The 15,833-nt window shown below is 40.9% G+C and overlaps 1 protein-coding gene across 1 annotated transcript in view; it reads right to left on the bottom strand.

The window, feature by feature from the left end:
• The window catches only part of faf1 (Fas (TNFRSF6) associated factor 1), a gene marked incomplete at its 5' end in the record, with an annotated part of 105,391 nt that overhangs the window by 42,942 nt on the left and 46,616 nt on the right, over positions 1-15,833 (bottom strand). Inside the window, 1 exon segment of the mRNA XM_034233163.1 lies at positions 3,327-3,481. Coding sequence (XP_034089054.1) covers positions 3,327-3,481 — 155 coding nt within the window.

The following is a 15,833-nucleotide window of genomic DNA, read 5'->3' as shown; positions in this document are numbered from 1 at the left end:
GTCATGCATTATTTTATACTGCAGTTATTATCCAGTGGAAAGTCCTTACCTACTGGCCTAGTTAAATCAAAGTGGTTACTTTTTTTTGGCTGGGCAGTGTAGTTTTACACACCGTCTTATTTGACTTTCTCAGGACTTAAAACTGTTTTTTGGGGGCAGACCCCCTCAAAGAAAAAAATATATTTACACACGTAAGGTCATCATCTTAATAGTTGTGTATGCTCATCCGCATCAAGTTGACATGTCTATTACAGCTGAATGCGGCGATTACCATCTTGTTCAGCAAAACGCCTCACAAACAGATCAACAGATCAACAGCTTTAGTGCGTTTTGATTCAATGCTGAGTACAGCCAAACTGACAGTCTCTTCTCTGTCAGTGTAGACCTCAAATACCTCATTCCTTCAGTGCTTGGGTCAGAATGCTTCTCGTTTTGCGCCGTCCAGTTCAAAATGAAATCGCCGCCAATCGTATGTCCACGCTCGCGCCAGGACCGGGGGAGGGGTTACATGACGTGCATCTTGTGCTGCATTCACTTGCACTCGGACATTAGAGACTTTCTCTCATAAATGTCCGATGAGCCACAACTTTTCTTTCAAAACAAAGCTGCCAACTGGGGTGGCAGCTGGGGTGGCAAGGCCTATTTTTAGGGTGTCAGTTGCCACCCCGGTAGGTGAAACTAGGCTACTAGCTACAGTACAGATGGAACTAGATGAGCTGTTAACTCTCGCTCTGAATGTATTTATTTAAAATTCTCGCTCTGACTTAGACAGGTTGAAAGAGACACACACATTTTTCCCACCCGCATTCCGCGAAGACCCGCCCTACTGTGCCTCTGATTCGCAGATTGTTTGGGGGGAAAAAACGCTGACTGGATGCTGAATGTGATTGGACCAAAGCGTTGACACACACAGGTGGAACACAGTGGAACAGTCAGACATGCAGAGCGCTGTTTGCAGTGGACATAGCGGAGAATTTTGACTCGTTGCGAATGCGTTGTGGCGATGTCTCACATATAATACAGAGAGATCATACATATGAAAAGTATAATTTGCTCAGAGTCCGGAGACAGTGGTGGTTCGGTCCGGATCCGGACCGGAGTCCGTAGTTTGAGGATGCCTGATGTAGACTGTAAACAAATGTATGTGTATTAAATATATATCTTTTTTAGGAGTACACTCAAGAACCACCTTTTAATTTTTAATAAGCTTTTAACAGAATTGTATTTATTGCTATTTTATTCACTCCTGTGCTTATTGACTTCTGTGTTGTTTGTTGATTTGTGTTCTGTTTAAATAAAGTAGTATTTGATAAGCAGGAGGTGTGTAATAACCAGGTGTGGCACAGTTAGCATCACAGGCTGCTGGAGCTGCACCAACACACAGAGATAGAGACGTTTGGACTCAGAGGGAGTCCTCGTCTCCCACTGACCCTCCATTCAGACAGCTTAGTCAAGATTGCCCAATCAGGGGCCTCACCATGCAAACACAACGCCTTTTGTTAGCATGCAACCTCGGAGCTTCAAAAAGAGAATGAAGTGGAGGAGAGAAAGAGAGGACAGAGATGCGGGGTGTGAGCAATGCAGCGGGAGTTGAATGCCAGCAATTAAGGACATGGCCACACTAAGTCGAGTAGATTTGAAAACGCTGTTTATGTGTCAAACGGGGTTTCATCCAACATTTTAGATCATTTTCTAAAAGCTCATCGTCTACACATAACTATAAATTCCACTTGTTCACACACTACATGAACCTCCTCTGGTGGAAGCAAACACTGATACTGGAATGAGAGAGTAGCAGATTTCTTATTCTGACAGTTTGCACACAATCAAGCCGCTCTCCGACTGAAAGACATTCAATATGCTTTTTAGTAGATACATGTCAGTATGCAAACAGTCCACTCCTGCACACAGAAAGTCACATACATAAAACATGAGCTTGCAGTCGGGGCTTAGTGGCTCAGTTATTGCTCCGCTTTGACTTCACAGCTGGCTAAATGAAATACTAAACAGTATGATTGTTATAGGAGCCAGGATCTAGGAGAGGTCCAAGGAAATAAATCATTAAAAGGCAGTGACCTTTCTTTAAATAGCCTTGGTGTTATAGTTTTGGTCATCTAGGGGAGGCTGTGGCTCAGTGGTATAGTGCGCTGAACTTTTAATCAGGGGATAGCAAGTTTGAGTCCCACTGCAGTCAGCATGTCGATAAAAGCGTCTAACAAGTGACATGTAATGTAATCTGTTATCAGAACTGTTTTCTTTATAATTAAAACGTTATAAAATGAACCATGTGTTATTGCAACCTGAGGTACCAATGTATCTAAGCAAATATAAATTAGATGGGGGTCAAACTCAAATACACATTGGGCCAAACTTAAACAATGGGTACTAGTGGAGGGCCGGACTGGTTCAATGTTTATTGCAGAACTTATTGAAATGAACTTATTGCACATATTAAACCTGGAACTAACAAAGATTCAATTATTGCCTATAAAAACAACATTAAATAATCAGCTGCATTCATTTCTTATGGCTCTATCTGCAGCTTAGAGTCATTTCTTATGATTACATTTCTCCACAGGCCAACAACAGCTTCAAAAAAACTATTCCCCTCAGAGAGAAAACCAAACATGCCCTGTTGTCCTGAGAGAGAAAGTGCAGAAGGAAGCATCCATTGAACTCAGTGTGCTGCTCTGTGATGCTAGCTCAGATACTTGGCATCTCATCTTTGGAGCAAGGTCATCAATGTTTGGGCTCAGGCTCTGAGCGGAGGAGACCCTCAGGATGGAGTGAAGGTGTGAGAGCAATATACCGGCGGGCCAGATCTAATAGTAATTAGAAATTATCCTGCGGGCCGAAATTAAATCCACCAAGGGCCTGATTTGGCCCCCGGGCCTCGAGTTTGACACATGTGGTCTACTGCAATTGAATTGACTCATCCATGTCCTTTTAGTAGTCTAATTAAAACTTTATAAAATGAACCACGTGTTATTGCAACCTGAGGTACCAATGTATCTAAGCAAATATAAATTAGATGGCATTACTAGTGTTAAACCCTTCCTTGAAAAAATGAAAAGAGTATATTTATTTCAGTCAAAATGTAACTTCTATCAGTTATGTTCTGTATCACAAATTAAGTAAACAAAATAATGTTTTTTAGGTGGTCTCATTCATACCACAACGGCAAACATGTAGTAAATTCAGCGAGATACTCACAGATAAGGGAGAAAAATACAAAAAATGTCAGCTTAAACTGATAAATACCACAGCCCTATGACTAGCAAGTCACGTGAATACGATACAGAAATAAAGTCATCAAAGTGTGGTACCTGGCTTTGTTAGCTTCTTTAGTGACGTCCCAGGCCCATGTGATGAAGTTCTGGCTCAGGTAGGCGACGATGGAGTCGGCGCACATCATCTGAGAGCAGAAGACGTTGCTGAGGACGCTGTCATCGTTGTGGAGGTAGATGGCCAGCAGCTTCCTCTGAGGAGCACGAGAGGAACAAAAGTGTGTTATATCCTGCACAATAGTCTTCATTTCTGTCTTTGTCACTTTACGGGGAGAGAAATGGGGCGGGAATGAGGGGTGTTTTATCCGATCCAATCCATTTTATTTATATAGCACATTTAAAAACAACAGAGTTGAACAAAGTGCTGTACAAAAACATAGCATAAATACATAAAAACAGACAGGACATGAAACAAATGTAATACGAGACAATGAAACCAGATCAGAAGCCACCGACTGAAAAAACTCTCCTATACTGTATGACGTTAAAACAATACAAAACACTAGTAAGGTAAAAAATAAATAAATAAATAAAAACCACATTTTACAGCACAAGTGTCACCTGGTCTGTACAGTAAAAGCCAAGGGAAATAAGTGGGTTTTTAAACGAGATTTAAAAACAGGCAGAGTTGGAGCAAGTCTAACATGGAGGGGTAATTCGTTCCATAACTTTGGAGCTGCAACAGCAAAGGCTCTGTCTCCCCGCTGCTTTAGCCTCGATTTTGGGACTACCAGAAGGAGTCTGTCAGCAGACCTCAGTGACCGTGTGGGTGTGTAAGGTTTTAAAAGATCTAGTTGAATTTGTTTGTTCATGTTTTAAAAAAGTACATTGTATACTTGTAAAGAAGTCAAAGTCAACTTTAATGTCAATTTGTCTGTGTGTTTGTACGGACAGAGACATCGAAATAACGTTTCCAACAATCCCGAATACAAAAATGTATACAAACATAATTCTGCTTTTGTTCAAATACACAACCATATATTCCAAATGTAGGGAGATAACAATTTACCGTGACAAACAATATTAAGAGCAACAAATGAAGGATTGTAAATTCACATTTATTTGTATATTATTTTGTAATAGTTTGGACTTAATGTTAGTTGAAAGGATGATCATTTTTGTTTTACTTAATGCTGTGTAGATGCATGTTGTAAATAGATTTTTCGTACAATACTTTGGCAATAATGTATGTCAAAATGTTCATGCCGATAAATACAAAAATTGGAATTGAAAAGGTGGAGAATAAAAAGAGAAACAGGTTTGTTTTTGTCAGTGTTGGAACAAAAAGTAGTAAAGTTGGCTGTTAATAGACAGTTGTTCAGTTTTGTTCAGTTATTTTGAGTAAAATGGACTTAAATGACCAGCTTTATGACCAACACAAACACATCGAAAAATGATATTAAAAAACCCCATTGTTCTCAGATATTAGTGTGGAATCTGTCAGGCACATGTGAGATCTCATCCCCACATTACATGACCATAAAATGACACGAGGGTCCGCTGGTTCAGAGCCAACATGACTTCTTCAGACCAACGCAAGGCCACAACTGGGTAAAAAAAAAGCAAATACCACACAAAATCAAATGGAGAGCGGTGTAAATAAAACTTCTCAAGGAGGCGTCGAAGATATGGAGAAAACAAAACAGACAAATCACTCTATTTATTTTACACCAAATGCCAGCAGCCTGTTCAGGTTAGTCGCGGCAGGGCCAGACAATATTGACGAAGCTCCAAATCCGAGGATATTGACACCATCATATAAGCCCGGCAGATTCTCCCTCCTGACGATCTAATTAAAAAGCAAACACACCCACAAACATAAAAGGTTCCAGGGGACAATGTTGGAAATAATGCTCTCTAAATTACATGTCACTTCTCTTGCTATATAAGAACAAATAAAAAAAAACTCTCAGTCTTTTTTTCAACTGTGGAAGGGGGGAGTCAAGAGGTCCGTTTCTCAGGAGCTGTAATCTAGGCTACGTACGCCAAAAAGCAAAAAAAAAATCTACACAGGGCGTAAAAACGTGAGGGGAAGTGAAAGGAGAAGTTGTGCTATACTGTGGCCTGTGTAGAATAGGAATGGGAGAGCACTGCTGTGTTTGCTCAACGATTAGCGCTTTAGAATAATCTCCAGGGCTCCTAGAGAGAAGGAGCCGGGGACTCATTCATCGGGCCCTGAAAAGATTAAACACTCATGCTGAGAAGACAAGCAAATTCAGTCTTGAGAGAGGAATGAGTGTGAGGGGAGGGAGAGGTTTACAACATGAAAAAAAAAACCTGATACAAACACTGACGGCCCAACACACATGGAAGACAACTGAACTTTTGAAAGAACATCCATAACATTCATCTGTTTGCAACTTATATATATATCAATATTCCAGCGTTAATTTTGGCAGCTATTTTTGATTTAGTCTTAAGACGAAAATGGTTATTAGTTTTAGTCACATTTTAGTCCTTTTGATCCTTCATAGTTTTAGTCGACGAAAACTCAAAACGTTTTAGTCGATGAAAAATCATTACATTTTAGTCAACTTTTAGTCAAAATGTTCAAAAACTAATTCAGTTAGGCAAATACAGGAATCTGAAATTGGAATCAAGGTGACAGCATCAAGTGTTAAAAATCGTAAAGCAACATTTCACTCTCTTAACACTTCACTTGTGTAATATCTAGGGACGGGTATCGTTAAGGTTTTTAACGGTACTACTACTCTTAAAAATATGTGTGCACGCCGCTGAAGGGTGTATGTTAGGCCCCGCCCCCACACACAGAGAGAGAGAGAGAGCGTTAGGCCCCGCCCCCGCACACAGAGAGAGGGAGAGAGTTAGGCCCCGCCCCCGCACACAGAGAGAGAGGGAGAGCGTTAGGCCCCCGCCCCCGCACACAGAGAGAGAGGGAGAGAGTTAGGCCCCGCCCCCGCACACAGAGAGAGAGGGAGAGCGTTAGGCCCCGCCCCCACACACAGAGAGAGAGGGAGAGCGCTAGGCCCCGCCCCCGCACACAGAGAGAGAGGGAGAGCGTTAGGCCCCGCCCCCACACACAGAGAGAGAGGGAGAGTGTTAGGCCCCGCCCCCGCACACAGAGAGAGAGGGAGAGCGTTAGGCCCCGCCCCCGCACACAGAGAGAGAGGGAGAGTTAGGCCCCGCCCCCGCACACAGAGAGAGAGGGAGAGCGTTAGGCCCCGCCCCCGCACACAGAGAGAGAGGGAGAGAGTTAGGCCCCGCCCCCGCACACAGAGAGAGAGGGAGAGCGTTAGGCCCCGCCCCCACACACAGAGAGAGAGGGAGAGCGCTAGGCCCCGCCCCCGCACACAGAGAGAGAGGGAGAGCGTTAGGCCCCACCCCCACACACAGAGAGAGAGGGAGAGCGTTAGGCCCCGCCCCCGCACACAGAGAGAGAGGGAGAGCGTTAGGCCCCGCCCCCGCACACAGAGAGAGAGGGAGAGCGTTAGGCCCCGCCCCCGCACAGAGCGAGAGAGGGAGAGCGTTAGGCCCCGCCCCCGCACACAGACGAGACACAGGAAGATCGCTCTTCTGGAGTGAAGAGAGCGGAAATAATGATATTGCAAGTTAGAAACGTAAGATGCATTTTGACAGACCAGACGGACGGGGGAAAATATCCTGCATTTTGAATGTCCGATAATCCACCATTAACACCTTAGTCCCGTCCCGTCTCGTCAACGAAAACTAAATATACATTTCGTCATAGTTTTTATTATCAAGAATCTATTTTTAGCTCGTCATCGTCTCGTCTTAGTCGTGTAAAAAAGGTCGTTGGAGAACATCTTTCGTCATAGTTTTCGTTGACGAAATTAACACTGCAATATTCCAATTACTTGTTTATAGACTATTCTGCACTATTTCTACTATATTCTATTTTATTGTATTTACTTGCACTATTATCTGTGTTATTGTGTTGCACTGTTGGAGGAGCCTGTGACCTAAGATGTTCATTGTCATAACTACACTACACTTTGCACACATGACCATAAAAGCCTTGAATCTAAAGGATAATAGAGTGCTGCATGGAAGACCTATTTTTTGTAAGCTGACCCTGAAGGTAGCATCTCCCTGTGATACTTAAACGTTTTGTGCAGCTTGATAGTCTCACTCTCCACATATTAACACTACTTTTATAACGGTTAAAAGCAATCTTAAAAGTAAAAAGCTAACATTAAACTATTAAAGAACACTATGTTATCAGTTTTATTGTGTTGCACTGTTGGAGGAGCCTGTGACTGTAGCTTTGCACACATGGACATAAAAGCCTTTTAATGTTGAATCTAGGAAATCTGAAAAGATGCAGAGATGCTCCTGTGCTTGGTCGAGTTTGTCAGAAGTGTAACGGCCCGTCCACACAGCGGCGTTGGAAGATTCTTACGCTTCTGCCCATTCACTTTGAATGGGGTGACGTCACTTTTCGCCGAACTGCATTGTGGGAAGCAGAGCGGAGCTTTCCTGGCGTTTCAAGCTGCAAAAGTTGAGCAATGTTCAACTTTTGAAGCTTCTGAAGCTTTCGGTGGAAGCGTCAGCCAATCAAATCATATGCCAGTACAAGCTCTAGCCAATCAAACCGCTGCTTGTGTGTCAGGGGCGGGAGATTCATGTGATTGGTTGTTGGTCGAGCTTCAGACACGCCCAGCTCCAAGCTTTTTTTGAAGCTGTAGTGTGGACGGGCCGTAACAGTGACACCGTAGATTTTATGGGAACCTCTCTACGAGAAAAAAAGGAGGTTCATGTTAACTAATGTGAAAATATATATGATACAGAAAACAGCCTCGTACAGAGCCATTGGAATACATTGCCGGTGCATATTATTCCAAAGATTGGTTAAAACGTCACAATATCTCCAAATCAACAATAATAATTGCTAAATAAAAACTGTGTCTGTGTGTATGTATACTTTAAACTATGAGTTAATGTGTAAGAAACAAAAAGGTACACAAGGGTAGAAGTAGAAATCTAGCTTGGCAAATAGTTTTACTTAATTTATATCATTTTCTTGTAATTAAATATGTCTAACAGTACAGGATAGATACATATACAATTTACAGTGATATCAGACGTGGACTTATGTTGGACAAAGACTACTTATGTTATTATTAATATGATTTATTTATCTGTATGTACCTGTAAAGCATTTTTGAGCATTGTGAAACATACATTTTCATATTTCTACTATTATATGTATTATTACAAATGACTATTTATTGGTTTCGTTTTTTTCTAACTTAGTTTTTTGGGTTTTGGAATACAATAGTTGTAGTAGGGAGACAGCCATTTACCGCGACAGACAATATTAAGAGCAACAAATGAATGATTGCAAATGAATATGTATTTGTAGTATACGCTAGTTATTCATTATTTAGTAATTGTTTGATTCTAGTAAGGACTTAATGTTAGTTTAAAGGATGATCATTGTACTTCCACATTTGGTCGATATTGAAATGAGAAATGTGTGTGTGTCTGTTGTGTGTTAATATATGTTTAACTATATGTGTGTGGACCCCGGAAAGAAAAGCCAATGCTAATGTTAGTGCTAATGGTGATTAAGAAATGAAGACATAAAGACATGCGCAGAGACTTCCCCATGTGATACCCACACAGGGAAGGACTCACACTCACACACAAGCATGCTCAATTAGAGCAAGTGTAAAGACTAATCAAAGTGGGCATTTTTTGGCCAACTGAACTCCTTCATCTCAGTTAAACTGTCCGTACCCCTCTGTTCCCTCTCCGCTTTCACCTCAGATCTTTTGTGTTGCCTGTCTGAGCGGGGAGGAGCAGATCCCTCCGCTCAGCTAAATTACTGGGTCCAACCTGAGCCAGATAGTGACCCCATAGCCCTTCCTCACACCTGTTCAGCTAAACATAAGCCTGCTTTGTGTGTGTGTGTGTGTGTGTGTGTGTGTGTGTGTGTGTGTGTGTGTGTGTGTGTGTGTGTGTGTGTGTGTGTGTGTGTGTGTGTGTGTGTGTGTGAGAGAGTGAAAGTGAGAGTGAGAGTGAGAGAGAGAGAGAGAGAGAGAGAGAGAGAGAGAGAGAGAGAGAGAGAGAGAGAGAGAGAGAGAGAGAGGCAATCATTTACTTATTAAAAGGACTTAAAGTCCCACAGGACATTTTACATTCATGATCTATTTAATATTGAATAATCTATTCTTGCTCAATAATATCCTGCATTATATTTGTTAATGGAAATTTGTATTTCCACATGTATGTATATTTTTTAATGCCATTTTATTTCTATTTCTGAAATATATTGACTGTTTATTTATGTGTCTTAGTTTCTCTTATGTACTGTACTTATGTATTGTGTTATTTATTCTGCTGCAATGCAATCATTTCCAATAAAGTACCTATCAATCAATCAATCAATCCATCCATCCATCCATCCATCCATCCATCCATGCATCCATCTATCCATCCATCCATCCATCCATCCATCTATCTATCTATCCATCCATCCATCCATCCATCCATGCATCCATCTATCTATCTATCTATCTATCTATCTATCCATCCATCCATCCATCCATCTATGCATCCATCCATCTATCTATCCATCCATCCATGCATCCATCTATCTATCTATCTATCTATCTATCCATCCATCCATCCATCCATCTATGCATCCATCCATCCATCCATCCATGCATCCATCTATCTATCTATCTATCTATCTATCCATCCATCCATCCATCCATCCATCCATCCATCCATCTATGCATCCATCCATCTATCCATCCATCCATCTATCCATCCATCCATCCATCCATCCATCCATCCACCCATCCATCAATAAACAGTGTTAGTATTAGGTCAGTTAAAGCCTCTGACTGTTTAATGTTTAATTTAAAGCGCTTTGAGCATCTGGAAAAGCGCTATAATAAATGTAAGGAATTATTATTATTATTGTTATTAATGTTCCTCGTACTCTGAAGGTACAGATAATTATCTCTGATCAATAACATGGATATGTTTTACTGCACTGCACTGTAGCTACCGTCCTGGGTTTTGTCCGTAGCCCCCTGTGGATTCAACACCACAGTAAAGCCAAGCTGAAAGGGAAAAAGGTGAAATAGTTGCCATTACACTTTAAAAATGAAGAAGAAATAGTCCTAAAGTGTGATGCTTAAATTGATGATTATCCTGTCATTTAATTTAAGTAATCCAGGAATCGGAAACACTTCTGGTCTCCCCACAATATCGACCATATATGTAAATCAGAAAACTATAATTATTTAGTAGTTAATGTGGGTGAGGATGTGTGGAAGTTGTGAGTTTTAGCCTCTGACGGTTTAATCAATGTTACTCTGAAGGTACATCTCCAGCTTAATTGACATACGTTAATATTTCAATAATTTACGATGCCAATAACGTTCTAGTAAAACTAAATCTCAGGCTGTTTAATCCATACACTTTCACAGTACTGTTCTCAGTCATTCCAAATACCACTGTCATTCCAACACTACAATATGTTGATTATAGTTAAACAGTTAATATCGTTATATAATTGACTCTTCGAGGAGGTTAGCTATTTAAAAATAAAAAGAAGCCAAGCTATAATTATTGATTGTCGACTGAAGCTCCTTTCCAAACTGATTCTTCATAGACATGGAGGGAAAATACAAATGTGTGTCCACTGCTGATAAAATGAGTCAAACTAAAGTTTCCTGATTGTATTAAAAGATGATATGTTCCATGTCGACTGGTTGTATAATACGTTGTGCCCTAAATCATACAACTTTATTATATATTTTGCCATTTATTTGAAGTAGCCACAATACAGCACTTATAGCTTTAAGGTTAGTTTATTTTTATAGCACATTTTAAATAAACGTATTGCTCCAAAAAACCCTGAATGCCACCTAACTAACTCTCCTCCCAACTAGGCGTCAACAACAAAGTGTCACTCAGCCTAAATATCTAAACCACACGTGTCAAACTCGAGGCCCGGGGGCCAAATCAGGCCCTTGGTGGATTTAATTTTGGCCCGCAGGATAATTTGTAATTCCTATTAGATCTGGCCCGCCGGTATATTGCACGCACACCTTCACTCCATCCTGAGGGTCTCCTCCGCTCAGAGCCTGAGCCCAAACATTGATGACCTTGCTCCCAAGAGGAGATGCCAAGTATCTGAGCTAGCATCACAGAGCAGCACACTGAGTTTAATGGATGCTTCCTTCTGCACTTTCTCTCAGGACAACAGGACATGTTTGGTTTTCTCTTTGAGGGAATAGTTTTGTTGAAGCTGTTGTTGGCCTGTGGGGAAATGTACTCATAAGAAATGACTCTGGAGAAGCTGCAGATAGAGCCATAAGAAATGAATGCAACTGATTATTTAATGTTGTTTTTATAGGCAATCATTAAAGCTTGTTAGTTCCAGGTTTAATATGTGCAATGAGTTCATTTCAATAAGTTCTGCAATAAACATTGAACCAGTCCGGCCCTCGACCAGTACCCATTTTGAAATGTTGGCCCTCTGTGTATTTGAGTTTGACCCCCCTGGTCTAAATAGTCTAAATGAAGTCACATTCACAGCTGTGGAGGGCACTCTGCATTTAAGGGAAAGCTAATATTAATACAAATAAAACCCCAAATGATGTCTCAAATGTCTTGTCTTTAATTGCAATGACATTATCACAATGTGTGGACTTATGTTTAAATTGGAAGCCTCTTTGTGGGAATTTAAAGGGGAACGCTAAGGCTCGGATGTTAGCTTCTCCCCGACAGTCAGCTAATGGTTTGATAAAAGTCTCGTGGTGTTTGTATCACATCAAGACGAGGCTTTTAATCACAGGTGCGATATGTTTAACAGTGAGAGAGGAAGCAGGGAGTCCAGATAGTGATTGTTCTACACATGGCAGGCTCAGTCTGGAAAAGCAAACACTTCAAAATGAAGAGCTCAAATGACTGATCTAATGACCTTGGACACACAGCGGGGAAAACACATTCAGATCGATGACCAGCCACACAGGAGGCTCTGTACGCGGCTGAAAACACGGGACAGAAACTCTATCCAAAGTGTGATTCAACTGACTAAATTAATCACATGCTAAGGCTAAGTGGCTATCTTTTAGCTATAACAACTTCTGATTAACTACTCATCTCATTCTTTTAAATCCAGGCTTTTCTGGTCGCTGCTGCCTTTCATTAAAACAAATAACTCTTTATTACACCGCGATGTTTTTCTAGTATTTAATCTTATTGTTAGTGAAGTCTTTTGGCTTTTAATGACTGTTATCCTAATGCTTTAAAGGTTTTCATTGGCTTGCCTTACTAATGGTTAGGGGAATAAAATGTATCTTAAATATATTCACATAAAGGAAATATATTTATATATTCTAACCTTCATTTCCTACTGATTTACTCCGTCTGCATGAAAGGAATTATTTCAGACGCCTTCGATAAATCACGAGGGTACTTTACCCCCTATATTTGTAACGCCTCCCAACATATTTTTGTATAGGTATTAAAACAACATTATAGCTCTTAGTGCAGCTTACTTAAGTAATGCTACAAGTGTAAGATGAAGAATTAGATCAAGTAGTCGTATACTTTTTAATAATAATAATAATAACAACCATCATTACATTTTCTGGCATTACTGAAACTAGTTACCTTTGAATGAAAATAGCAAAATTAACGGATATAGCATGCACAATAATTCTTACATACATTTTAAAGGATACATCTGTCCAAGCCGTACACAAAGGCTATTACTTCCTGTCTTTTAAACTCTACTGTTCAGACACAATTAAAGGGTGTTGATTGTGATTTCCAGCCCTAGATCTGACAGATAAATGAACATCTTTCCCCGCTCTGCTCTTGACTCGGCGAGGCTACTGCAGGGTTTTTTAAAGCGGACACTTGGTGCTGATAAATCCCCTGAACTCCCCTCTCCAGCAAGGCTATGAATTTTGATGTGTCTTTGTGTGTGGCAGACAGGAGAGGGAAGCAGAGTGGGGTTAGAGTGATTAACCAGCGCGTCGATGGGGATTTAGAGTGGATCGTGGTTAGTGATGGGTGGCCTATCTCCCCGACTAACCGCTGATCCCCAAGAGGCTTCAGCTCAGCTCAGCTCAGCTCAGCAGCCCAAAGCATTTTCATTAAGGATGGATTGAGTCTATCTCAACAGTCCCCCAACACACACCTTCAGAAACACTTCATCAAATGTAGTGTTTTGCTTAGTGATTAGCCTCTCCCAGGCTTTGAGAGAGTGAGACTGATTCCTCTGTTTATAAACCCACAGTCAAATCTGCCCTTTTCCAATATCCCCTTAATGAAGTAGGCCTTTCTCTGCGAGGGGAACACAAAAACCACCTTTTCAAATGGAGCCAAAGAGCAAAAGAAGGGGTAGACGGAGGAGAAGGGAGTGCGTAGTCGCGCACATATGCTACTGTGTAATGAAACCGTCAAAAAGCAGCATGTTTTGTCCTGTCGTCTAGGACGCTTGTGACAAAACAGGACAAACACAGAGCAGATCAAATAGCTTCTGTTTTCGTGCGGCATTCTTTCTCCAGCTTCTCTAAAGCCATTCTAACCACGGCACAGTTGGCAGACTAAGTCAAGCTCACCCAGAATACAACGAAATACAGTGAAAATGAATACTTTTCTCTGCCCTCGCGCGGCGTCGAGCACAGTGGTACGGCACAGAGTGTGCGAACACCAGGGAGACGTCGGCCATATTGTGCTGGCTTAGGAGAGGAGATCAGCCGAAAGCAGGCGACACGCCAAGCTCCTCTTCACGTTGGTTCCCTCTTTGTTTATCTCACACTCACTTCAACCTCTCATGTTTTAATTCCTCTCCTTCTCACTCAGTTCCCTCCTCTGACTTGTTCCCCCCTTCCTCTCCTCTCAGACCCCATTTGTATTCCGTTCTGTGCCCCGGTGTCATCCCTTCCTCCCTCTCTGGTGGTCTGAACCCCCCTCACATCTTGCTGTGTCCTCACAGTCTAATAAGGCTGTAATCCACACAAGCTGTCAGTTGATACAAGCATCCCTTAAAAGGACAAAAGCCAAAAAACAAGGCGGGAAAAGTGGACAGCTAAAAATAAAGCCTCAGCTGTCGGGGTGAAAATGTGATGAGGGTTTTGAGGGAATGATATCAATGTGGCTATAAAGCCTTCTCCACACAGCATTACACAGAGGGGGGGACATAACAGTAAACACAGTGAGGACGGACCCCCATTATTGCCACCACTCTGCAAATAAAGGTCATTAACGGTTTGTCAGAAGCAGAAGATTTTAATGTCAATCATATGCATATTGTTTACATTTATTTTGTTCCTCCTTATTAATTAAATTCAGTGATAGGTATATGTGATTTGTTTTAGACTTCTTAGATGATTTGGTCTCCTTTGGTTTTGTATGTTATCATGCAGCATCATTAAGTCAAAGTCATGCCACATTCATAAATAAATCTAAATAGAATTAAGGCTAAAAAGTAGGGACGTAACCATACCAAAAACTCACGGTACGATAATATCGCGATAAAAAGTCCACGATATGATATTTTTCGCGATATTGAAAAATAAAGTTTTAAACATTTTTTTCTTTATTAAATAATAAATCTGACTTGTTCAGCATTTTAGTAGATAGTAGTATTTTAAAGTGTCAACAATATAATAATCAGACCCTGCAATGGAATAAATCAAGTTTCACTTTAGTTTTTCAAGTAACTCAACTCTAACACTCACTCACTCACTCACTCACTCACTCACTCACTCACTCACTCACTCACTCACTCACTCACTCACTCAGCGTCATCAAGGTTATCTTTCAGGAATATGAGCATGTCCACATTTCCAGGTAGAAGCTGGGATATTTGGGCGTTTGCAAAATCCCCTGCTGTGAAAACAACTCTCTCGCTTGGTACTGATGTTGCTGGGACAGAGAGACATGCTTTGGCCATGGGTGACAGCAGTGGGTCAAACTGTGCATTGTCTCTCCACCACTTCAAAAACAATACAGTTGTTGCCAAGAAGGTGAGGCTTATTGACAGAGATATAAATATACTGTTGGTACTTGTCAATGTCTCTAGGTGTGTACATGTAGCTCTGTAAATACCATGTCCTTTTGTGTTCTGTTGTTTTATGTTCATGTTGTAACCTACTTGCTGCCATGTTGGACAGGTCTCCCTTGAAAAAGAGATCGATGATCTCAATGGGACCATCTGGTTAAATAAAGGTTTAAACATTTTACAAAAAAAATCGCGGTAGATTTTGTCAGTCTCACGACGGTATTGAGACATTTATTTACCGCGATATATCGTTACATCCTTACTAAAAAGTCATGCATTTTAAGATAAGATGTTTGTAATCATTATTAAATGACCCTCAGGTTTAAGTGTGTTTGTTTCTCTTGGTGTTAACACTAATTGTATACTAAGGCTGTGTTCAGAAAAACAAAAGCTCTGTGTCGAACAAATAAATAAAAACCACTCATAAGACAGCAGGGGGCCAATGTAGCATTCCAGTAAGCAAAGGGAGATCTGGCAAAAAAGCAATATATATATATATATATATATATATATATATATATATTTAC

This window comes from Gymnodraco acuticeps, unplaced genomic scaffold, assembly GCF_902827175.1.
Source record: "Gymnodraco acuticeps unplaced genomic scaffold, fGymAcu1.1, whole genome shotgun sequence".
In the NCBI taxonomy this organism is placed as follows: Eukaryota; Metazoa; Chordata; class Actinopteri; order Perciformes; family Bathydraconidae; genus Gymnodraco; species Gymnodraco acuticeps.
This window is presented reverse-complemented; position numbering and strand designations above follow the sequence as displayed.